The following is a 23,320-nucleotide window of genomic DNA, read 5'->3' on the forward strand; positions in this document are numbered from 1 at the left end:
CACTCTCCCGGCGCCCTCATATGAACCACCTCGACGGCTACCTGCCTCAAGGCTGCTCTTACCCCACCTACCAAGGCTCTTTTCTGGCGGTAAACATGCAACAAGACGCTTTTGCATAAACATTTTGTCAAAAACAACAAGTCGGAAGACCTACGATTCGCCCTACCGGTATTGCCATCACATACACAGCAGAAATGCCTCATGTATCCGCCTTTCATTGCCGAAGTTTCACTTTCTATCTGTCCGTCTGCGACGGCTGACAGTCAGGAAATGGCACATCCGTCTAAACTTCCATGTTGGAGGAATAAACTCTCCGAATACCTACCTCTCCACTACAGGTCACAAGCAGACAGGATGTGGCCGAACAGCCGCAGACAGCAGGCGAGAACAGTCAGATACACAATCTCCTTTGGGCTCCATATGATATCCAATTCGCTGATTATTGCCCGTTCTGAGTTTCTGTTCCGCTACTTTGGCGCTTGGGCAGCGAAGGAAAGCGGTAAGTAAGTAGGGAAAATGAAGGGGCAAAGGGGGGGAGGGGTCCCTTGTATTCTACCGCGGGATTTTTTCCTTTTTCACAGGATGTACAAAGATTGGTAACCTAACTGACACTGACAAGTGACAGACAGGGAAGCCAAGTTGGCTACACCGAGACCCTTCATGAAGATCAAACATCGCTCACCTGTTGGATCTACAGACAAAACAGTGAATGACTGTTCGCAAATCTAGCCACCGATGACGGAAAGACTGAAACTAAAAGATACCAGCCGCTACATACCTAGTCATGAGTAGACAGTCCTCAACAGCCTTTGTTTGGGACAGAAAGCTGACATTGCTATGGGTCCTAATGGTGTCACAGAGTGTGAGTGTCAGTGTCCTACCCGACATACCCCGAGACCGCAGCGACACTGACATTCATACCTTCAGCTCCGGATTCTGTTCGAAACACACAAGGCGAAGGTTTTCCTTGTTCTGGTTGCAACATTTTATCAGAGCGAGACCTGACAGGCACTTTTCTGTCTACATAACAGAAATACGTGTGAGGCTGAATCGGGATAGTCGAGGGTGGGTAGACTTACAGCTAGCTTCTGATTTCGAACGCACAGCGTCCACTGAAGTCGGGGGGCAAGTTCTCTGAGGATAGTTACCCGACCACCTTGACCGCCGCGCCATCTCACCAGCCTGCCACGGAAGGAACGGCGCGGGAAGTGATATATATACCGTGGAGTGGAGGAGGGAGCTACTAAGGTTGCGGCCCGTGACAGCCAGTCAAAGAGATAGAGGTAATGAATGCATGATGGAAGAAGACGGGCGGGAGCAAAATCATGGAAGCTTCATGCCAGAGATACGCGACACTTTTGGACAGTGCCTACCTCTAGAGATGCTTTCTGGCCGGTCAGCTGTGTTGATACCCGACTCTACCGCCCTCTAGTCTACCGTGAACAGCCAAGACGAAAAGTAGAAGTAGATGGTGATAGTTCACACTTTCTTCAACCAGAAAACAACAGTCCTCTACTACCTATCTCTACAAACCCTTTTTTCATTCACTCGGTCAGTAGATCCCCACCCCAAATTCTCACGTTCCAGTTCTCGCATCATGATGTCGTCTAAAACTACCCACCGAGCCACGTACACCTTCCACATCCACCCGTTCACTTGGTCACGAGATATCACTTGGGACTGGCGATGTTAATGAGGACTGAGGCGCATCACAAGTTCAGCGCCCAGGGGCAGACTATGGTAGTCCAAAGCCAAACGCCGAGAGGCTGAGGTTTTGAGGTCCTGAGAGATCATAGGTATACAACGCCTTATCTCCGGGTACAGCCGTGTGTTGAGACATTGTTTTTCAGATGCTCGTTCAGACGCGGATGGTTGCGTTTTCGCACACCAAACCATAGACTCCTTGCGCTTTTAGTAGGCTGCTATACTATATCCTGGTTTGCTTTCATCGTTATGCACTATTCTTATTTTTTATTTTTTATATCTTTGCTTCATAGAATTTCTGTTAAAACAGAATGAACAAAGCAGCTTGTCTGCGTGGAGTAGTGTTGATTTTCATGTACTATGGATACTTTCAATTCTGTCGGAAAGAGTTTCCTGCTGACAGTCTGAGAGAAACCTGGGAGGATGAAAGCTCGTGAGAAAGAGAGTATTGATGTGCTTGTAGCTGAGATATAGTTCCAACGAAAAGATACTTTAACCATGTTGAAATACACAAGAGCATTCAGAGCTTAGATACTCATGTCATTGCATCATGTAGCTAGCTCTTGGTACTGTTTTGGAGAAGTACCCTATCGAATACTCTCCTCTATTTGAGCTCGTCTATCAGAATGACTGAGTCGTGCGTGGCAGTTACCAGTAGAGGTAGGTAGCTAAGCAGTCAGCTCCCCGTAGCCAATGCCAGCTTTCAGTATTACCTACCTCTACGGTAAGATACCCCGGGTAGGTATCTGTCAATCCCGTCTCGCATAATCCCTTGACGACAAATACTCATCTGTCTCTCAGAGAATACGTAACTTCACGATGTCAATGTCTCTCTCTGACCTACTAGTCGCCTTACTGTCACACTGCAGCAATATCATGTATCCAGTATCTCCGACCCCTTACCATCATGCTATCATTCGCATACGGTCTTTCTCTCTCTGGGCGAGCGGCTCACCACAAGACCTACCTATGATGCAATAAACCTTCCCACGACGTTATTCCCGAAATGTAGTAGGTAGGGGTCATGATGGTTGGATGGTTGATGTCATAATATTGTCCTGTTGCCAGTCAGACTCAGACCTAGGTGAGACCCGGAGAAAATCCTGCAGAGAGAGAGGTGTAGCCTTACGATGGCACACCGAATACAACCTTACTAAAGACTCTCTCTGTCGTGGACCGTGGCTACCATCTACCTAGAAGTTCGAGGGTTAGGTCCACCAAGCGCTGTCAGAAGAGGCAGCAGCTACAAAGTCGGGCAAGCCCGGGTGACGATGGTACAGGCGCAGGTACAGGCACAATGAGGGTGAGACGGGACCGTCGCGCTGACCGAGAGAAGACAATGAATTGGACATGTAAGCAGGGGCTTACCGTATCGTGTCGTGTGCAATCGTTGCACCGTCCGTAGCACTCGTAGAACGACTCTCCTTGGGCTTTGGTTGTCTTGTGAAATCGAAGGTCTGTCAAAACGTAGTGTGGGAGGTCAAGTGTACTACGAAGCTGTCAGTTGTCCATCCTGTCGAGGCGGGACACTTCTTTGAACCCCGACTGAATCCCCGAAACCACCGATGACACAACATACGTTCCCCGAGAGGTGTCTCCATGCTCTTTTTTGACGAAGGAGGATAAACGTATGTACAGTGAGTGTACTGTTGTCCAGTTTGTAGGTAGACACCCCCTACCCTTTTGCCCCCCATTGTATGCGCATTGCCAATGCGAAGACAGAACAATATGCGAGCCTACACAGACAACGCCCACTTGCTATCCTCAAACGCGTGCTTTGCATTATCTATTCTTCACCTGAAAGGTCACAGGATGGTATGTAGAGGTTATGATCGTTGCCATACCAATCCGTTTCTCACAACCCACACTGTCCGCTCTGGGCATTATCTTCACCCTTGGCAAAATTCTCCTTGCAGTCCTGTTGTTCCTGCTAGTCCTGTTCTGTCAGGTTTCCCTTTTCATTCTTCGCCCTCACTTCTGCCCGCATTCTTCTCTCGCGCTTACGACGATGACGAAGCGGCGGATGGTGCCTTGTTGTTGTCACTTGGGGGGACGAAGACCTCGGCGGAACGGGGGATGGGCCAATGGGCATAGATCATCTGCTTCCTGAGATGCACGGGTGTGACGTTGGGAGGCTGATCGGGGATTTCCTTCTTGAGACCCTTTATTGTGGGAAGAGACTTGGTAAGTTATCGCACAACGGATATGGGATGAACATGTGGTGAGTGAGTGAGATAGATGATGATATGTTGTCAGGTAGGCAAATAATAGGTAGAGCCCGATATATATGGTTCGAGTCATGCACTGATACCTTGCCTTATCGTGCTGGTGATTGATGAGTGGATGTCGGGCGTTAACTTACCAAGTTCTCGAACACACACTTGTTCAACTTCCATTCGGCAGGACGGCATTGCCAGAGCTGCTGGTTGTTGTCCTCAAGGCATGTCCAGTGCTTGCGGAACTCTTCCAGGCATGACTTGTTGATGTCGGCGATACTGCGTCAGAGGTTCGACCCCGTATCCATGTTAGCCAGTGTCTCCACAATGTTCCCCATACTCCTTATCCACGACAATGACATGACTCTGTCCCCGGCTCTCGTCCTCTGTTTTATATATCCCACCACCAAACCTTCCATCGCGACGACTTACACGCTCCGGGCACATCGGGTAACCCTTCGGCCCTCCTTCAAACACTCAAACTCGCCCTTTCCAGGGTTCTCGTTCTTGCACTGCATGAAATCATCGTTGTATTCGCGGCACCGGGCTCCGATGAAGAAGGCGGCCGACATAAGCGGGGCAGAACTGGCACCGAGCTCCTTGACCTTGGGGATCGAGTCCGGCAAGGGCGTAGTGTCGTAAAGGACCTGCTGGTTGAACCTGTGATATGCGATGGTGGTTAGCTACTTGTAAATGCGAAGTCATGATGGGTTCGCAGTGGCCGTCGCCGTCGCCCACTGGACAATCGCGAAACATGCCAATTGCTCTCCTGCAGCTGGGCGCAAGCTGGGGGGTCACATACTGGGGAATCCGAGAAGCCATCTTGTCGGTTCAGGCGAGCCTGTCGTTGATCGCAAAGCAATAATTCGAGGCTTCGAGAGCTTGGTGATGGTGTCGTACCTCTTGCCGGCTACCCTCGAGTGGCCTGGCTGTGAGTGGGCCGCAGCTGGTTGCTCTTGATTGGCTGGTGAGGCTGGCAAAGGACCAGTTCTTGGCGTTCACTGCCCGCCGGCCTCACCTTCCAGCGACCTCGGTGAGCCGCAACAGACCTGCAGTGACGCGCTAAAAGCGACCGGAGGAGCTTTGACCTCCTCGACGCCTGCACGGCAGTGAACCAGAAGTGGGCGCCCGTCGTCTGTCAACGTACAACCCCGTAAATTTCTACACCAAGAATTACCCAGCAACGACGGCTTTGCGAATTGCGACAACCTTGTTTCCCGACTCAGTATCCGATATAACAACCTCTCCGACTATCCCAGCCAAAGTAGAGCTTGATCGCCTGCCTATAAGCTTCGACTTCGACCGCGTTTAGTGGACCAATTTATCCAACCTCTGCCGCGAATCCCCACCGTCGCATTTGTTTTCTTTCACGGGCTTCACCTGCTTCCATCCGCACGCGCCGTCTCCATCTTTGCGCGCTCTACGACATCACTTCCGTCAACCACACACTGCCAACAACATGAGCTTATTCGGTACAACCCAGCCGCAAGGCCAATCCCTTTTCGGTGCTCCCCAGCAAGGCACTTCGTTGTTCGGGCAAGCGGTAAGCCATCCCTCTGCCATCTTCCGTCGGAATGTGTTTGGAGCAATCGCAAGATGAATGGAACCCATTGCTGACGTGCGAGATTCAAACAGCAGCAACAGCAGCAGCAACAGCAACAACAACAACCGACCTCCTCGATCCTCGGCCAGTCCCAGGCGCCTCAGAATCAGCAGTTGGGTAGCTCTCTATGGCAGCCCGGAAGCCAGACGACTTGTACGTTGCGCCCAGCTTGCCTTCCAGACAATTCGTCGATTAGCTACCACTGCCGTGTCGTCCACTCACGTCATTTTTCCCAAACCACGAGCACAAGATGGACCGCAACAATGCAATGTTTGCTAACCTCCGATTACGTGCAGACCAGAAGCCGATTCCGGAGCAGATCCAAGTCATCACTCAGAAATGGGACCCGACCAGCCCCAACTGCGCCTTCAAGACGTACCTCTACAACAAGGTCGATGAGCACGCCGCTCCCCTCTACCAGCCCGGCCCGAACGACGACCCCAAGGAGTGGGAAGAGGCTCTCGCGAAGAAGCCAGCGCCAAACTACATCCCCGTCCTGTGCGCCGGTTTCCCCGCCATCGTCGCGCGCCTGCTTCTCCAACGGCGCGTGATCACCGAGTTCAACAACAAGCTGCACGCCATCAACGCCAGCCTAGACGAGATTCTGTCGCGCCACGACCTCGAACACTCGGTGCGCGCGCTCAAGGCAAGGAGGAGGCACGCGGAGCTGAGCAAGCGCTGCTTGGCGCTGGCCAGCAGGGTGCAGGTGCTGCGCAACAGGGGTTATGCTTTGAGCAGCGACGAGGACGAGCTCAAGCAGAAGCTGGCCAAGATCGACAAGAACATCCAGGACCCTGCGCTGAGCGCGCGCATGGAGGAGCTCTGGAGTAGGCTGATCATCTTGAGGGGATATGCGGATAATCTGAAGGATGAGGTGAACAAGCCGGGCTTTGCGGCGAGCGATGGACTTGGCGAGGAGGTTGAGGCGAAGGCGAAGAAGGTATGTGCCTCTGTGCCGGCTTGCCCCGATATTGTTAAACTGACGCTAACTTGGACACGCAGATCCTGGAGGATTACGAGAAGCAGCTGCAGCACCTCAAAAAGCAGGTCGATGAAGCCAGGAAGGATTATGATGACTGGGAGAAGGAACATCAGCCTTCTCCGGCGCCTATGTAAAGGAGAGAGCCCGTGATTGAGTAAAAGTGGCTCAAAGCAAGGAATCGATCAGCAAGTCTGGTAGGGTCACCCGACAGCTTGGCTAGAAAACCAAGCCCGTGGCTCAAGGATGGTTAATGTGAAAAAGCTGGACAGGAGCGGAACGACATCGATTGTACAAAGCATGTATTGGCGTTCAAGTGGTTTGCGTGGGAATTGGCGGTTGGAAATGGGAAAAACACCATACTAGAGGGGCTTTTTCTTGGTCACAGCATCGAGGGTCCTGTATCCAACTTGGATGTCTATTTGAGCACTGTGTAGGCCTGTGAAATAGACAACAACAACCCCAATATTCCCATTCTTTTGGTATACACTTGCGGTGAATGGTCTGAGATCACAAGTAGATGGGTGAGATTACGCGCATACCGTATAGACTTAAGCAGACCATAGTTCAGGTCATGCAGAACACTCCGGTTTACGAAGTCTGTTACTTAATCTTGGTGGTTGTCGGGAAGCATGAACATGGTCGCCGGAACTCCCTAACCCTGCATCCTGAATCTCGGGTTTCCCAGCCTAGACGGTATACTGCCTCACCAACAGTCCGCAAAAGGTCCCTGGAGATAGACACCTATCCAATCTCGACCAATGTGTGTCCAACAGATAAACATACTTCTTACATCGGCCTAAAGTGTCTGACATATCGTACAACCTCGTGAGGAAGTCTCGCCCTATGTGGGTATCATATCTATTCCGCCTTCTCCGGCATGGGGGACAGTTTGGAGCTCAAAGCAGCGCAGGAGGCTGGTGATCCCATGTAACGTCCTTGTTTCTTCGAAGGCGATGTGGAGTGGTTTCTCATTTTCCTCGTTTTGCAACTCGTGTGAATTCTGTGTCTAGTCGTACATTTATTTAGAGAACCTTGCTGACGGCGTCAATGACGAAGGGAGCTATTCATGTTTTCGGCTTGTTAGTTTTCAGACCAGACAGAAGGGCAGGGAGGTACCGGAGAAGCTCGTCAAACTCGTATATGTCATCTGCTGGTGTTGAAGGTGCCAAAGGCTCCGGCTGGTTGTCTTCGACGTGCTTGATGTGTATATAAATCCACTTTGACCATGCAGCGGTGACATCGACGAGTTTGACGAGTTTCCTGGTGTAGACGAGTAGGTAGACGAACAGAGGTAGAGAGCAACGGCAGTGAAGACGGCGCGCTGGATGGTGAAGGTGGCCTCGGCCTCGGCGGCCTGGAGCTCCTCGCGGGAGAGGGCAGGGGGCTGGACTGTGGTAGTAAATATATGTCAGTATGTTATGTATGTATGCACAGGGCAACGGACGCAACGGATGTTGTTGTTGTTGTTGTTGTTGTTGGTGTTGTTCGTTTTGTTTTGTTGTCCCTGCTTTAGAAAGGCTGCTGAAGTTTCACTGGGTTGAACAAGAGGGCACTCACATCCACCGAACATTTTGTGTTATAAAAGTCGCGTTGACGTTATTTGGGTAGGCTGGTCACGATATGGGCTGCTGCTGGACGATACGATGGGGCCGATGTGATGGATGGTCGTCTTGAAATTTTGGATCTCCAAGCTGTTTGGGGTGCCGGCCGGGGCTCGTGCAGTGACGCCATGCCCCAGAATGGCTTTCCGCGCCTTGCAGTGCAGTGCGCTCGCTCCAGCAGTCCCGTCCAGTATAGCCGCAGGGGTTCTTTTCCAATCGCCCCTCATCCGCCCTCACCTTCCCACTTCGCTCGCTCGCTTGTCTTATCGCATTTCTTATCGCCCAGCGCGCTTATCGGAAATGGCAGGCACATCTGGCGGTGGTCAAAGCTCTTGGCTCGCAGCATGTAACCCCTGACAATGGCCGGCCCGAGAATACCCGACCGTCTCGACATTGTTCGCTGCTGTTGCCGCGCTCCGATACCGACGCAAAACGTCAATCATGAGCCGGCATGTACCCTGTACCTCTTACCCCGTACCCCATACTGTTCGCGGGCACAAGGACGACAAGACCTGGGGATCTTTTTGGCTACTGACTAGTGACGGGAATTTGGCCGGCCACTAGGTAGCCAAAGTACTTTTAAGAACACAGAGGGGACAGGAAGGATAAAGGACAGTGTGTGATGCAGCTAAGTCGACCCGGACTCACCGTATCGTCTCTTTCTTCTTGATCATGTGCCAGCCATCGCAGCGTGTGTCGTTGATGTTGGTCTCGAGTTTCGACAATGCGCCTACAAAAGTACAAGGTACTTCAAGATGGATTCCCTGTCTCCAACCGCATTCCCATGTGTCACCCAAACTTCATCGGCCGAGAGTTCCTCGATTGCGTTAGTCACCACCACCGGTGTCGGGCCTGACTGGTCCATATTTTTTCTCTCTACAATCGCTACGATCGGCTTCGTTTTGCGGCTTTGTTCACTGCTTGCTTGTTGCCAGCCATTGGGGCTCCATTCTCGACTCACAGCTCGTCATACTAGTGTTGCTAGTAGTCATAGGAACTGCCCCTACGAGTCGGGGATGCGCCCGGCCTTTTCTCTTCAGATTGGGGCATGATCCCTTCCAGTGGATGGTGTTGTGACTGTTCCAGTTGTGTTTGTTGTTTTGGGTTGTGACTGGCTCCGGTCCGAGAGTCGAGAGAGCGAGTGTGTTGTGTGTGTATCAGTTCCGTCCCTTGTCGTTGTGTTGTTGTTGGGTACCTCCTCGTAGGAAAGATATCGAGATACCGTATCGATACCCGGGGGCGGTCCGTCACAGATATTCGCCCCGCCTCCCGTCCCTGACTCCTCCGTCACTGCTTCCCTCCATTCTCCTTCTCATCCTCCTCCTTTTCCCTTTCGTCTCGTCTCTTCTTTCCTCCCTCATTGTCATACCTTTACCTACTTCGTCCCATCTTCCCCTCCTGTCCCGTATACGGCGGTAGCTACCTTCCTCCCACCCTATCCACCCGCCAATTCCGCCGGGCAGTCCGGGCCTGCCTCATCCCTCCCCCGCCGATCCAATTCCCGTATTCGTCGGCCAGTCCCGTTAGCTCACCACCATTATGACTGCTCCGGGACGTGTCGGCCGCTTGGGCCACATCGTCGGGCCCTCGACCTTGGCCTTCCGAGCTGCCATGCCCGCCCGCCTGCCATTGAGGGCTTCCGCTGCTATCTCGTGCCCACAACCGCTGGTGGCTGCCTCCGGCCTGCGATGGGCGTCGAAAGGAGGAGGAAAGCTGAAGCAGGTTGTGCGCAAAAATGATTGGGTCCAGTATCCCGAGCTGTTCCCCGTCCGCGAGGACTTTGCGAGCCGCCATATCGGCCCTGACAACGCCAGCGTCCAGGAAATGCTTGGGGTTTTGGATCCGCCTGTCGAGTCGTTGGACCAGTTCGTCGAGGAGGTCATTCCGGCCGATATCTTGTCGAAGCGCGAGCTCTTCCCGCACAGCCGCGTCAGGTTCTTGTCGACCAAAAAGTACCCTACTCGTCAGGGCCATCAAGAATGGGAAATCATCAACATTGCCGAGTCGATGGCCAAAAGCAACAGGAACGGCATCAAGGCTCACATCGGCGCCGGCTACTATGGCACTCACACCCCCGAGGTCATCAAGAGAAACGTGCTCGAGAGCCCCGCTTGGTATACCAGTTACACCCCCTACCAGCCCGAGATCAGCCAAGGCAGACTGGAATCGCTTCTCAACTTCCAGACCATGGTCACCGACCTGACCGGCCTTCCAATTGCGAATGCGAGCTTGCTGGACGAGGGAACCGCTGCCGCCGAGGCCATGACCGTGTCGCTCAATGCTCTCCCTGCATCCAGAGTAAAGAGCCCCACCAAGACCTACGTCCTCTCCAACAGGCTTCACCCTCAGACGAGAGCCGTCCTCAGGAGCCGCGCCGAGGGTTTCGGTGTCAACATCCTCATTCTGGATTTCCACGATCCCCAATCCGCCGCCAAGCTCGAGGAACTGGGCGACGACTTGGTAGGTGTCATGGTTCAATATCCAGATACAACTGGCCAGGTTTTGGACCACCGAGAGCTCGCCGACCTTGTTCACAAGCAAGGCGCTCTTCTTAGTGTTGCGACCGATCTTCTGGCTCTCACCATGTTGACTCCTCCAGGCGAGTGGGGTGCCGATATCGCCTTTGGCAACTCTCAGCGGTTCGGTGTGCCTCTGGGCTTTGGTGGCCCGCATGCGGCCTTCTTCGCCGTGCAGGAGAAGCACAAGAGGAAGATGCCCGGTCGTTTGATTGGTGTTTCCAAGGATCGTCTCGGTGGTCGCGCATTGAGGCTGTCCCTGCAGACCAGAGAACAACACATCCGCAGAGAGAAGGCCACCAGCAACGTTTGCACTGCTCAGGCTCTTTTGGCCAACATCAGCTCATTCTACGCCGTCTACCACGGTCCCGAGGGCCTTCGGGCAATCGCCGAAAGGTGCAACCTGGGTGCCAGGATTCTTGAGTCTGCGGCCAAGTTCTGCGGCCTGAACCTCTACTCGCCAAATGCCTCTTGCTCGGCGGTGCCGTTCGATACGGTCGTCATCAACCAAGACCATGTCGGCAAGGTCCTGGTTTATGCTGCCAGAGAGAGAGGTATCAACATTCGTTTCATTTCCACCGATTCAGCTGGAATCAGTGTTGACGAGACCACCACCGAAAACGATCTCATTGAGCTCATTGCCGCATTCCAAGCTACCGCGAGAAGCCTCAAGATCCAAGGCAGAGATGATGCCCTTGAAGCTAACCCGCAAGTGATCTTTGAGCACTTCTTGAAGCACCATAACGAGCAGATCAAGCAGTCCGGACCGCTGGGCCACCTTCCGGAACCCCTGCGTCGAACTTCGTCTTACCTAACCCACCCTGTTTTCAACACACATCACTCTGAGACGGAACTCCTTCGGTACATCCATCACCTCCAGTCCAAGGACTTGTCGCTGGTGCATTCCATGATTCCCTTGGGCTCCTGCACCATGAAGCTCAACGCTAGCGCTGAGATGGCCCTTATTACGATTCCCGGCTTCTCCAACCTCCATCCATTTGTTCCGCCAGACCAGGCCCAGGGTTACGCAAGGCTCACAAAGGTACTTGAAAACCAGCTGGTTGACATTACCGGTATGGATGCCTGCTCGCTCCAACCCAACTCGGGCGCCCAGGGCGAATTTGCTGGCTTGCGCGTCATTCGCAAGTACCTCGAGAGCCGGGCACAAAGCCAACGTGACATCTGCCTCATCCCTGTCTCCGCTCACGGTACCAACCCTGCGTCGGCATCCATGGCTGGTATGCGCGTTGTTCCCATCAAGTGCGACACCAAGACGGGCAACCTTGATCTTGCCGACTTGGAGGCCAAGTGCAAGCAGTACAAGAACGAGCTTGCTGCCATGATGATCACGTATCCCAGCACCTTTGGTGTCTTCGAGCCTGCGATCAAGAAGGTCTGCCAGATCGTGCACGAATACGGTGGACAGGTCTACATGGATGGCGCGAACATGAACGCCCAGGTCGGTCTCTGCTCCCCCGGAGAGATTGGCGCCGACGTCTGCCACTTGAACTTGCACAAGACGTTCTGCATTCCCCACGGCGGCGGTGGTCCTGGTGTTGGTCCCATTTGCGTCAAGGGGCACCTTGCCAGCTTCTTGCCCACCACCAAGACCATGTCGAGTGCCGAGCTCAACTTGCCCGTTAGCAGTGCCAGCTACGGCAGTGCCAGCATTTTGCCCATCAGCTGGTCCTATAACGCTCTCATGGGTAAGTCCTCCAGTCCTTTTGAGCTGTGTCAGTCATGTGTGAAGTTATGTTTGCTAACCTCATGGAAATAGGCGGTGCTGGTCTCAAGAAGGCTACCCAGGTCACTCTGCTCAACGCCAACTACCTCCTCAGCCGTCTGAAGGACCACTACCCCATCTTGTACACTAACGAGCACGGCCGTTGCGCCCACGAGTTCATCATCGACGCCCGTCCGTTCGAGAAGAGCTCCGGCATCCAGGCCATCGACATCGCTAAGCGTCTGCAGGATTACGGCTTCCACGCTCCCACCATGAGCTGGCCCGTCGCCAACACGCTCATGATCGAGCCTACCGAATCCGAGTCCAAGGAGGAGCTCGACCGGTTCGTTGACGCCTTGATCGCCATCCGTGAGGAGATCCGTGAGGTTGAGGAGGGCAAGCAGCCCCGTGAGGGCAACGTCTTGAAGATGTCTCCTCACCCTATCTCTGACATCATTGGCGGTGATGGCGAGGCTGGCAACAAGTGGGATAGACCCTACAGCCGTGAGAAGGCTGCTTACCCGCTGCCGTGGTTGAGGGAGAAGAAGTTCTGGCCTAGCGTTGCCCGTGTTAACGACAGTAAGTGATCCGCGCAGTCATATGTTATCGTTTCTTCTGAACCGTCACTAACAACCATCTGTAACAGCTTACGGTGACCTCAACCTCTTCTGCACCTGCCCTCCCGTTGAGGATACCACTGGTGGCAACCAGTCCTCCATCCAGGAGCAGTAAGCGCTGGGTCGAGTCTTGACTTGCACTTGGAAAGAGAAGGGAATGTGGTCAGGTTTCATATTTTGATTTTTCAACAATATACCCGGAGGCTAGTACGCACACACACACGAGCAGCCCGATGATGTAATTGCAACCCACTCATGGGGAGAGAGGTGCCTCCATGGGTTTTACGGCTTACGTTTAACACGTATTTTCAACACACTGTAATGGAAACGGATCATGGGCGGTCTAGAAAAAGGAGTTCAACAGGATCTAAATCTAGGCTTTTTTTTTGGCTTGCCTGGTTTTTAAATAGGAATGGATAAAATAAAGGAAGGAAAAGATAGCATACGTCGGTGCCATGGATTTATGAAAAATCAAAAGATGGGGAGCCTACTGTATATACAGGAAAGAGAATATAGATTTCTTGTGTTCAAAACAAGGCTGCCCTCACGCTCCTGAGGGTATAGCATCCATGTGCAATATCAATGGAGCAAATGTAAACGAGGATGCACACTTGAAACACTTTTCGAGTTTTGGATAATATTCAACCACACCTATCCTGAGGTGGAGAATGTGTCCACTCACTTCCACGGTAAGAAGCTGCGTCGGTAGGCTGGTTGGTTTGTATCACAGGGTACTTTCCCTGCTTGAAGCTCTAGTTATGAAGTCGTTTCTGGTCAAAATCGTCACTATGAGAGAGAAGATGACATCCGACGACAAGAACGGCAGAGATTTCCCTGGGCGCCCTATGATGTTTGTGATGTTCCCCTTAAAGCAACGATTTTTACTAGAAACGACTTCATGAACTGGAGCTTTAAGCAAGGGAAAGAAAGTGACCCGTGGTTCACCATCCACCGAGCGGACTATCTGATAAGCTTGACAAAGTGAGGTGGGTTGGCTGATCCTCCAAAGAACATCGAAACTTCTTTCTCGTAAGGATTTGGGAGGAGTTCATGAGACACAGGCCCTTACTCTTAGTGTCCCATCACTTGCTCATATCCATCACATATCTTCCAATAACCCTGTTCTCCCTCATCGCATCAAAGATGCTCTGAATCTCACTCAATCCCACAACCTTATACGGCGCATGGATCATACCCCTCAGGAAGAAATCCACCGCCTCGGCCGTGTCCTCCCTGTTGCCCACATATGACCCCTTAACCTTGATCATCCTGATCACCGTATCAAAAACCGGCATGCTCACCTTGGCCCCCGCCGGCAAGCCGATACAAACCACGGTGCCGTGCGACCGCACGTAGCCCGTCGCCTGCTGGAACGGCTGTTCCTGGGGCGCCAGCAAGAGCACGCCATGTGGTCCCAGCCCATCGGGCGTGGCCTTCTTCACATCAGCCACCAAGTCCTTGGACTCCTTATAATCGATATAAGCCCCTGCCCCAAGCTTCTTGCACGCCTCCCCCTTCTCCTTGCCGCCATCAATGGCAATCACGTTCAGCCCCATGGCGTGCGCGTACTGCAACCCGATGGTCCCTAGCCCGCCTCCGGCTCCGACAATCGCCACGTACTGGCCGGGTCGCGTCTCACTCTCCTTGAGGCCCTTGTACACCGTCAGGCCCGCACACATAATGGGCGCCACGGCCGCCAGATCGATGTTCTGCGGGAAACGGGCCAAATGCGCCGCGTTCGCAACGCAGTACTGCTGAAAGGTCCCGTCGTTGGTGTACCCGGCCAGCTTCGCCTCGGGGCAGAGCGATTCTTGGGCTTGCTGGCAAAAGGTGCAGTGGAAGCAGGTGGACATCAGCCACTTGACGCCGACCTTGTCGCCGATGTCGACATTGGACACCAGCTCGCCTTTCTTGACTACCACGCCGGCACCTTCATGGCCACCGACCAGCGGGGTCTTGCGAGGCAAGGGCCAGTCGTTGTTGAGCGCGTGAAGGTCGGTGTGACAGACTCCCGAGTATTTGATGTTGACGAGGACTTCATCATGGCCTGGAGTGGGCACGGGAATTTTTTTGAAGGTCAATACTGGTTTGGCTGTGGTGTTAGTACGACATGTGAACTCGGTAAGCTTCAAGATGACGAGAGGAGAGAGACATACCACCATCCTTCTCAATGACCTGCGCCCATTGCTCCTTGGGAATGTCTGGCTGGCCACTCATGATGTCGGTGCGAGTGCCAATGAGTTCCGTCTAGAGGATGTCGTGATGAGAACCTCTTTGGTTTCTTGATAAAATGAATATGGTCAAGGCGAGAACCTCTGCGGACAGCTTGTAGGAGGAAGAAAACCCTCCTTGAAACAACACAACTAGGAGGAGAGGGAAGCATCTTCCGGCGTGATACGGAACTCTTCGGCGAGCTACTCTCGTATTCAGGAGTCCAGCGCTGGACAAGCAGCAAGAACACGCGTCACCACCACGCAGGCGTGATATAGTTATACTCTCAGCGTACAGCAACCGGCAAGACTCTGTTGGATTTTGCTGGCGGTTTGGGCATGATGTGGCTATGATCCGTCGCAATGACAAGTTGACGTCACTTACTTCAGTTCCCCTCCGTCGGGATAAGGGGTCAGTTCTCATTAAAAGAAGCGTGGTGGCCCTGGCTCAAGCTCTAAATGGTCGACCGTTGAGAGAAAACCATGTGTGTCTTGAGGCAATATATAGAGACAAGCAGCTCGTTTGTCGTTCAACGTCGCGAGGAACATCGTGATCCTCAAGTCGAAATTGGTCGGAGGCCGTTGATGCTATAGACAAGCTGAAAAACTATTACTCTGCACGTAGCATTTTGTCCAAGCAAAGCTATCGAGCGCCATGAGCAGCCATGGACAATGACCCCCTCCAAGAAAATCACAAGAAGTGAAGTTATTCACGTTTATGCGGCACCCTCGGTACAACGGTGTTGACGGTGAGATGACATGCTAGCCGTTGATGATATGAAAAGGAGATCTTCATTGAGGAACTTCAAGCGCAATGTCAGCATATTCGCCGAGAAGCTGAAAGATCCAAATATCCAGTACATTATTGTGAAGCGATCGTGAAGAGAAAGTGCAGAGTTGGAGCTCAAGGTCGTGGAGGGGGGTCGTTATCCAGGTCCCAAAAACTAACCTGTTTCGGATATGCACAGCCTTGACTCTAGCCACTGTACGGACAGATACTAATGTTACTTGTGACTTCTACGTCCCCTGTGCGATTGCGCTTGTCGCGCATATCCTGCAGGGCATGCGTATTAAAGTTGCGCATTAGTGCTTGCTAACATCGATATATTGGCTGGGATTATAGCAACAACGCGGGCATTATTGCTAATAATACAAATCTAAAGTTAAATTTTTAGAATTTTATATATATTATTTGAATAATTAGTAGAATGTTGCGTTTTAATATAAAGTTTATAAGTATTATGATGCACTAGCTCACGTAGTTCCGTATCGCGTAGTTGGATACAAATGAATAAATAACTAAAGCTAAAGAAGAAAAGAGAAGAGATTGAGAGCTGGACTTTAGAGTACATCCTTATATAGAAGGAGCCCAGATTCTGCCAGTCTCTACCGCCTTTCTTATTTAATCTCATAATGTGTGAGAGTTGCGGGATCTATATTGTCATAATAAGTATAATGATAAAGAATTTAATATTGAATATTACTCTTTACTACATTTAAATTTAATTTTATATGATAATAACGCTGATAAGAAATCGTAGTAACAATATAAAATTCTTATTTTCACTATTATTATTAGTAAGTTATACTTTTTTTCTTATTATTTTAATAACTGTTAACGTGTGGCTAGTACTGTGCTTTGTAACTGCCTTGTACTACCTTGTAGTATAGAAGGCTGATTGAACTATTCCTTCTACGGAATCAGTCCACTCAGCCTCTACAGAACGTACTAGAATACAGAGATTTTGCTACTGTATTTTGGGATTCTTTAACTTGTTCAGCATTGCTTCTAAACTAATTTGTCATCATAGAATGTACCAGAAGCTCATAGATTCAGTTCATTTCTTTCATGATATAGTGCTCTTACAAGCACTCCTATCAACTTACAAAAGCTCCTACACTCTGGAAGGTTCTAGATACTTAACGTTCGTGTATATAAAGACCGCTTCTCTCCTTTAGTTAGTCACTCCTTAAGCAAGCAAGCACAATTAAAGCAATACAATATAGTTTACTCTTATAGTGCAGAGTTTACTATAATAGTTGTTTCTTACAGTGCAGAGTTTACTATGCTCTTCTCTCTTGAGAGAGTTCTCTTTAAGACCTCTTTTACAACATTCTCCTATTGTCTTTGCTACTACGCTGCTTCCTTCAGCACTGCTGTCGTAATTCCTACCGCTTCCGTTCCGCTCTGCTACAAGTGCATAGTTGTGACGAACGGCAATCTGATCTGCCTAAGTGGGATAGTTGAAGGTAACGACTATCAGTGCTGTTCGGTGAAGCTAAAGAGTTCACAACAAGTATGTCTGCAATACTGGTCTCGGTGATAATGATCTATTGACTACTGTCGAGCTATCTGACAATCTGAGTTCTCCCGTAGTCCCTTTATACCTGCTCGCCCTCTGCGAGATATCTGTCCCCGTTTAGGCCGGTTGTACTACCGGCGCTGTGGTTGGTCCGTGTATCCTCATAAGTTCGTAACAATAGTTCACTGTAGCATTTCTATACTGGTGCTATTATTATAGGCCAGTTAGGGCATTGCAGCAAATAATAACAGTTTTATATATTCTAGTACTATAGTTATACGGAAATGCTTCAGGGGTACTTTTAGCATAATAGATACAATAATAAATAGTGTAAGTAGAATCACTTTTAAATAGTAAAACGCTATAAACCAATAATAATTCCGCTATTCCAATAATACTTATTATTGCTACTTTTTTTATTTATTTTTATTACTATGTTGAATAATTTGATACTTATTATTTTTATTTTCGATCTTTTACTCATTATTTCCATATTTGCTATTTTTACGTTTGTTATTTCTACGCTCACGAGCTGCAACTCTAGGAAATCTATTACTTATATTATAGTAGTATTTAGCGAATATATTTTAATTAGTAGTATTACTTGAAAGCAAATTCATAACGGTAAATTAAAAATATATCAGTTGTCACAGGGGTAGCCTATATCGTTGCACGTGATTAGTCACGTGCCTTATGCCAGCGCATAGCAGCTTCTGAGACTGCTGTCGCTGTCAGTAGGCTGGCTATGACGGCTCCCAGCCATGGACCCACAATTGGGCCCACAGCTGGACTGCCTTCATAAGGCCAGCCTTCTGGGCACTTGTCTGCACTCTCTTCCTTTCTCCTTCGTGCAATTACGCATATTCACATCTACCATCGACCCTTTGCCCGTGATATTAGTTCCTATCCCGCAATTATCTCCTTAATGTCACAGAATGCACTCGGGTGCCTCTTCTGGGACAAACTATATAAGACCACTTGAGCGACCGAACTGCCAGCTTCGGTTACTCGATGCCAGAGCTGGGTTTTATATCCAGATCATAGGCGACAACCAGTGATAGGCAAACTCGTGAATGAGATGACCCAATTAAACAGCACCCATGTGAATGGGAGCCTTGATAGCAGGCATGTGATAGCTCAGATAGTGCCAGCCGTCACAATAAGGATTGTAAATACGAATAGTCTTTATAATTTTCTCTCTTCTTATATTCAGCAATAATTCTTTTTAAAAAACTGGTAATGAAAATGATATTTTATAGCAGAGGTGTTAAAATTGAATACTATTCTTTTCCGGTTTATATAAATATTTTTTAGTAATTAGAAGTATAAAATTTATTACTAATTATAATTTTATTTGTTAAGCGTAATGTTAAACTCCTTTTCTTTGTAGTATTATTATCGGATCACTAATATATTACTAGAGAAATAGAAATTACTATTAAGTTAGTTAGGAATTATTTCAACTAGCTAAATATGTGACGAACGGCAGTCTGATCTGCTTAAATGAGATAGCTGAAGGTAGCAACTATCAGAGTCGTTCGGTGAAGCCAAAGGGTTCACAACAAGTATGCTCGTAATACTGGTCTCGGTGATAATGATCTATTGACTACTGTCGAACTATCTAACAATCTGAGTTCTCCTGTAGTCCCTTTATACCTGCTCGCCCTCTGCGAGATATCTGTTTCCGGATGTCCACGTAGACGTGAACCCCATAGCGTGTGGTTTACAAGCTGGCTCGATTCGTGAGTCTGGCTCGACTGGTGAGCCTGGCTCGACTCCCCAGAGCCCTTGCCTGCCCAGAGCTCTTTTCCTGCCTCTGGTTACACTGCTTAGCTTACGCGTGGCTGTTGTGTACCGGTGGCTTGGTTGGCCCGTGCCCGTCATTATCAGCTCGTAACAAAATAGAGGTATAGTCCTATTGCTTACTGTGACAGCTGGCATTATCTGGGCTGTCACATGCCTGCTATCAAGGTTCCCATTCTGTTACAAACTTAAGTGACACAAAGGACGACTAGACCATTGGGACCCGGCTGCCCCATCTCGGACAAACAACACAGCCTATCAGAGACGACATGGGATCCAATGACACATGCAGGCGCTCACGGTGAGCAAGGCTCTCAGTGAGCCAACACTCATTAGATAGACCTATGGGGCTCAGCAGAGCATCCGGAAACAGATATCTCGCAGAGGGCGAGCAGGTATAAAGGGACTACGGGAGAACTTAGATTGTCAGATAGTTCGACAGTAGTTAATAGATTATTATCACCGAGACTAGTATTACGAACATACTTGTTGTGAACCTTTTGGCTTCACCGAACAGCACTGATAGTTACTATCTTCAGCTATCTCATTTAGGCAGATCAGACTGCCGTTCGTCACACATTTACATGGATGCTGTTTAATCGGGTTATCCCATTTACAGGTTTAGCTGTCACTAGTTGTTGCCCGTGGTCTAGGTATAAAACCCAAGTCTGGTATTGAGCCTTCTCTTTTGAGATTTCTTCTCTCTTCAGCTTCTTATTCTTAGTCCAAGTTAATCAAATCGTATACAACGTGCCCTCTAGTTACGCCGTGACACTTACGTTAATTACATTGATTAAAGATATCATTATTTTCGTTACCAGTACCAGAGATAAGTAAAAACAAGATAAGAAAAAGGCTTAGTATATACGAGAGCGTATATTCTGCTTCTATATTTACTTATTAGCCGAATACGAATTTATGAAATATATTGAGAAGAGAAATAGTATTATTAGTTATTATTTTTATGGATAGTTAGCTTAAATAAATTTTATTAACTATAGGAAAATTCATTACCCTACTATTCCTTAGCTGAATAGCAATAGAATAATATTTAGTAGACGAATATAATATTATGAAGTATAATATTTAATAATTAGTTATGTATTACCAATACTTGGATAGTGTCATGGGGCTGGCACCTAGGGATGTTTGCCTAGCTTGAACTCTATGTAAGCCAGGCCTGCCCTCCAACTGGGTGCACTCCTGGGGTGCGCCGCACGAACCACATTTTCGACCTTGGCGTTTCTAGCACCTTCGATATCCGCACCTCTCTTGTGTATTTAGCTGTAAGCTCTATGCTATACTGGCACAGACTTCTCTTTTCCTCTTTGTCGAATATTATCACTTTCACCAAGGCTTACCTGCGTGTATACCTCGTAGAACCCTTACAGATAGTAATATTTAAACATATAGTATTATTATTTTTTGTAATGGAATTATAATTTGTACTTTAATAATAAATATATATTCTGTACATATATAAGAAAAGGAAAATTTAAGTTTCTCTAACATAGTTGTGGTTACAGTTACGTAAAATTTAGAAGGCTAGTAGCTTCCGCGAAATCATTGCGAGAATGACGTATAAGTGAGATATAATAGTATAAATATTGTTACTAGGCGCTTAAGAGAACTTGTAAGTTTTAGATAAAAGGTTACTTTTGTAACTGGTACATTGCTAAGAAATCCCTATGTGGGGCAGGTTTTTGGGACCTGGATAATGAGCCCCTATGGAGTTTACCCACTATTTTGGTGATTATGTCAGCAGAAGTTCAGCTTTGGGGACCCCTGTCCGTGCCAAGAGGAAACCCCTGGAACCCCGCGATTCCAAGTTGCTGGAAGCTTATCAAGCAAAAAATTATTCAGCGCCCCTCCTTATCGGCGATAACGAAGAGAGAGACCATCGGGTTGGTGCCGCCATCACAAAGTTTCTTATACCCGTCATTCAACACCAGAACACCAGATTTCGCACAGCGTATACCCTTTATCTTTCCTGGACCTCGCCAATTCGTCCTCATATATCTCCAACCTTATCAAACCACCAGAACTTACTCTTCCGCCAATTCACACAGCCCACCATGACGTTCCCTCAAGACCCCCAAGATCCTAACCACCAGGATCATCACGACAACGACATGCACGATGAGGACGAGATTATCCAGGAGGAGGAGATCGAAGAGGTTGTCGCCGACGACGCCGAGGGCGATGTCGCCATGGATTCCGACGAAGACCACGAGATGGGCGAGGGCGACGAGGAGATGTTCCTACACAACGACAGCATCGCCTACTTCGACGCGCACAAGGACTCCGTCTTCGCCATTGCGCAACACCCCATCTACCCCCAGCTGATCGCGACCGGCGGCTCCGAGGGCGAAGGCGACGATATGCCCGGCAAGGGCTACGTGCTCGACACATCCGCTGCCGTCTCCCGCCCCGTCCTACCTCCCAGCTACCAGTCCGACCCCAGCGCCAACCAACAGCAAAACACCGAACTCACCCCCATCTTCGAGATCGACGGACACACCGACAGCATCAACGCGCTCGCTTTCACACTGCCAAAGGGCGACTTCCTCGCCAGCGCCGGCATGGATGGCCGGTTACGCGTATACGCTGTTAGCGCGGGCGCCAACCAGTTCGAATTCAGCTTCCTCGCCGAGTCGCAAGAGACAGAAGAGATCAACTGGCTTCTGCCCTGCCCCTCTCCCGAATTCCCCAACACTTTGGCCCTCGGTGCCTCCGACGGCTCCGTGTGGGTCTTCACCATCGACGCCTCCGACTCTGCCTCCCCGATCCAGATCGTCCAGTCCTACTTTCTTCACACCGGCCCTTGCACGGCGGGCGCCTGGTCCGCCGACGGCAACCTTTTGGCGACCGTCTCCGAGGACGCATCCATGCACGTCTTCGACGTCTGGGGCGTCGCCGCCGGCAAGAACCTCACCACCGACAACGGCCAGACGGTCGTCTCTCTCACCGAAGCCGATCAGCGTTTCGCCGTCGAAGGCGGTCTCTACTCGGTCGCCATCTCGCCCTCGGGTAACTTCGTCGCCGCCGGCGGCGCAGGCGGTAACATCAAGATCGTCGGTCTCCCCCGCTTGTCCGAGCCCGCCCCAACAAAGCCTACACAATCCCGCCCAGCCCCCGCCATCCGCGGTCCCGCGGGCCGTCGCATGCCCGCCCCCACACCACGCGGCGCCTCCGCTGCTGCGGGCACCGAACCCTCAGCCCAAGCAGGTGCCATCCTCGCCTCCATGGCGGTCCAAGGCGACAGCATCGAGTCGCTCGCCTTCTCTCCCCTCCCGCAGACCCTCCTGGCCGCTGGTTCAGTAGACGGCAGCATCGCCGTGTACGACAGTGCGCGCTCGTTCGCTGTGCGCAAGCACATCCGCGGCGCGCACGAGGGTGAGTCGGTCGTTAAGGTGGATTTCGTCAAGAGCGCGACGTCGCAGCCTGGCATGCACGGGTGGCTTTTGACAAGCTGTGGACTTGATGGTGTCGTGAGGAGATGGGACCTGCGTGGTGCGACGGCGAGCTCGGCGAACATGCAGAGCGGTGCAGCCGTGAGTGGGTTGTTGAAGGAGTGGAGGGGACATGCCGGTGGAGAGGGCGGTGGTGTTCTGGGCTTCGTCCAGGGCGAGACGGGTGAGAGAGTTGTTACTGCTGGTGATGATGGTGTTGTTCTGGTTTTTGAGGCTTGAGAGCTTGACGTGTAAAGATTGGTTGTGAAAAAAGCGGAGTTTGGTGGCATGGAAGATTAATTTATACCTTGATGACGGGAGTTTTGCGATCTCGCAAGACAGACAGCGAATTGATTGTTGCAAGTTTGGCATCCTTTAGGCATTTGTTCCGGCGATATTGGACATTAAAAGAAAAAGTTGCAAGGCGAAGAGTTTGAACCAGCAACGATCTATACAACGATCAAAGACAGGGCACCGACCGAACATTGAAAAGAGGTAGAGTCTGAATCCAATTTCAAGTCTACAAGTCCTAAGAAGACAACGAACGCTCTTACACATACACGACTCCATCACCACGACGATCTGGGCGA

The 23,320-nt window shown here is 50.3% G+C and overlaps 6 protein-coding genes across 6 annotated transcripts; 3 read left to right on the top strand and 3 right to left on the bottom strand.

Moving 5' to 3' along the window:
- Positions 1-3,242: 3,242 nt before the first annotated feature.
- On the bottom strand, positions 3,243-4,999 carry SMAC4_05997 (uncharacterized protein). Its single transcript, XM_066090374.1, has 4 exons — positions 4,723-4,999; positions 4,353-4,580; positions 4,067-4,199; positions 3,243-3,866 (listed from the first exon to the last, which is right to left on the bottom strand). The coding sequence occupies exons 1-4, from the start codon at positions 4,740-4,742 to the stop codon at positions 3,705-3,707; spliced, it is 543 nt and encodes a 180-aa protein (XP_065945563.1). The 5' UTR covers positions 4,743-4,999; the 3' UTR covers positions 3,243-3,704.
- A 46-nt stretch (positions 5,000-5,045) lies between these two features.
- SMAC4_05996 (uncharacterized protein) lies at positions 5,046-7,015 on the top strand. The gene is made up of 4 exons (XM_003351069.2): positions 5,046-5,463; positions 5,556-5,676; positions 5,820-6,463; positions 6,526-7,015. Exons 1-4 carry the CDS (start codon positions 5,380-5,382, stop codon positions 6,637-6,639), a joined length of 963 nt encoding a protein of 320 aa, XP_003351117.1. The 5' UTR covers positions 5,046-5,379; the 3' UTR covers positions 6,640-7,015.
- Positions 7,016-7,094: 79 nt separating this feature from the next.
- On the bottom strand, positions 7,095-8,162 carry SMAC4_12803 (uncharacterized protein). The gene is made up of 3 exons (XM_024655321.2): positions 8,063-8,162; positions 7,793-7,894; positions 7,095-7,565 (listed from the first exon to the last, which is right to left on the bottom strand). Exons 1-3 carry the CDS (start codon positions 8,073-8,075, stop codon positions 7,528-7,530), a joined length of 153 nt encoding a protein of 50 aa, XP_024511222.1. The 5' UTR covers positions 8,076-8,162; the 3' UTR covers positions 7,095-7,527.
- Positions 8,163-9,597: 1,435 nt separating this feature from the next.
- SMAC4_05995 (uncharacterized protein) lies at positions 9,598-13,491 on the top strand. Its single transcript, XM_066090373.1, has 3 exons — positions 9,598-12,328; positions 12,400-12,924; positions 12,992-13,491. Exons 1-3 carry the CDS (start codon positions 9,646-9,648, stop codon positions 13,075-13,077), a joined length of 3,294 nt encoding a protein of 1,097 aa, XP_065945564.1. The 5' UTR covers positions 9,598-9,645; the 3' UTR covers positions 13,078-13,491.
- Positions 13,492-14,044: 553 nt separating this feature from the next.
- On the bottom strand, positions 14,045-15,179 carry SMAC4_05994 (uncharacterized protein; the record flags this gene model as incomplete). Its single annotated transcript, XM_003351067.1, has 2 exons — positions 14,045-15,045; positions 15,119-15,179. The coding sequence occupies 2 exons, from the start codon at positions 15,177-15,179 to the stop codon at positions 14,045-14,047; spliced, it is 1,062 nt and encodes a 353-aa protein (XP_003351115.1).
- Positions 15,180-21,005: 5,826 nt separating this feature from the next.
- SMAC4_05993 (uncharacterized protein) lies at positions 21,006-23,096 on the top strand (the record flags this gene model as incomplete). The annotated part of the gene is made up of 1 exon (XM_066090372.1): positions 21,006-23,096. One exon carries the CDS (start codon positions 21,006-21,008, stop codon positions 22,968-22,970), a length of 1,965 nt encoding a protein of 654 aa, XP_065945565.1. The 3' UTR covers positions 22,971-23,096.
- Positions 23,097-23,320: the final 224 nt, after the last annotated feature.

This window comes from Sordaria macrospora, chromosome 1 (assembly GCF_033870435.1).
Source record: "Sordaria macrospora chromosome 1, complete sequence".
NCBI classification, from domain to species: domain Eukaryota; kingdom Fungi; phylum Ascomycota; class Sordariomycetes; order Sordariales; family Sordariaceae; genus Sordaria; species Sordaria macrospora.

Bases quoted from the DNA above. Each gene is read 5' to 3' on its own strand.
- SMAC4_05997 (XM_066090374.1), bottom strand. From the start codon at position 4,742: ATGGCTTCTCGGATTCCCCA. The intron at 4,581-4,722 runs GTATGTGACCCC...CGCATATCACAG, and splicing joins ATGGCTTCTCGGATTCCCCA to GTTCAACCAGCAGGTCCTTT. The intron at 3,867-4,066 runs GTAAGTTAACGC...CCCACAATAAAG, and splicing joins AGTGTGTGTTCGAGAACTTG to GGTCTCAAGAAGGAAATCCC.
- SMAC4_05996 (XM_003351069.2), top strand. From the start codon at position 5,380: ATGAGCTTATTCGGTACAACCCAGCCGCAAGGCCAATCCCTTTTCGGT. The intron at 5,464-5,555 runs GTAAGCCATCCC...AGATTCAAACAG, and splicing joins CTTCGTTGTTCGGGCAAGCG to CAGCAACAGCAGCAGCAACA. The intron at 5,677-5,819 runs GTACGTTGCGCC...GATTACGTGCAG, and splicing joins GCCCGGAAGCCAGACGACTT to ACCAGAAGCCGATTCCGGAG.
- SMAC4_12803 (XM_024655321.2), bottom strand. The intron at 7,566-7,792 runs GTTCGTCTACCT...AAACATGAATAG, and splicing joins TGCCGTTGCTCTCTACCTCT to CTCCCTTCGTCATTGACGCC.
- SMAC4_05995 (XM_066090373.1), top strand. From the start codon at position 9,646: ATGACTGCTCCGGGACGTGTCGGCCGCTTGGGCCACATCGTCGGGCCC. The intron at 12,329-12,399 runs GTAAGTCCTCCA...TCATGGAAATAG, and splicing joins GTCCTATAACGCTCTCATGG to GCGGTGCTGGTCTCAAGAAG. The intron at 12,925-12,991 runs GTAAGTGATCCG...CATCTGTAACAG, and splicing joins CGTTGCCCGTGTTAACGACA to CTTACGGTGACCTCAACCTC.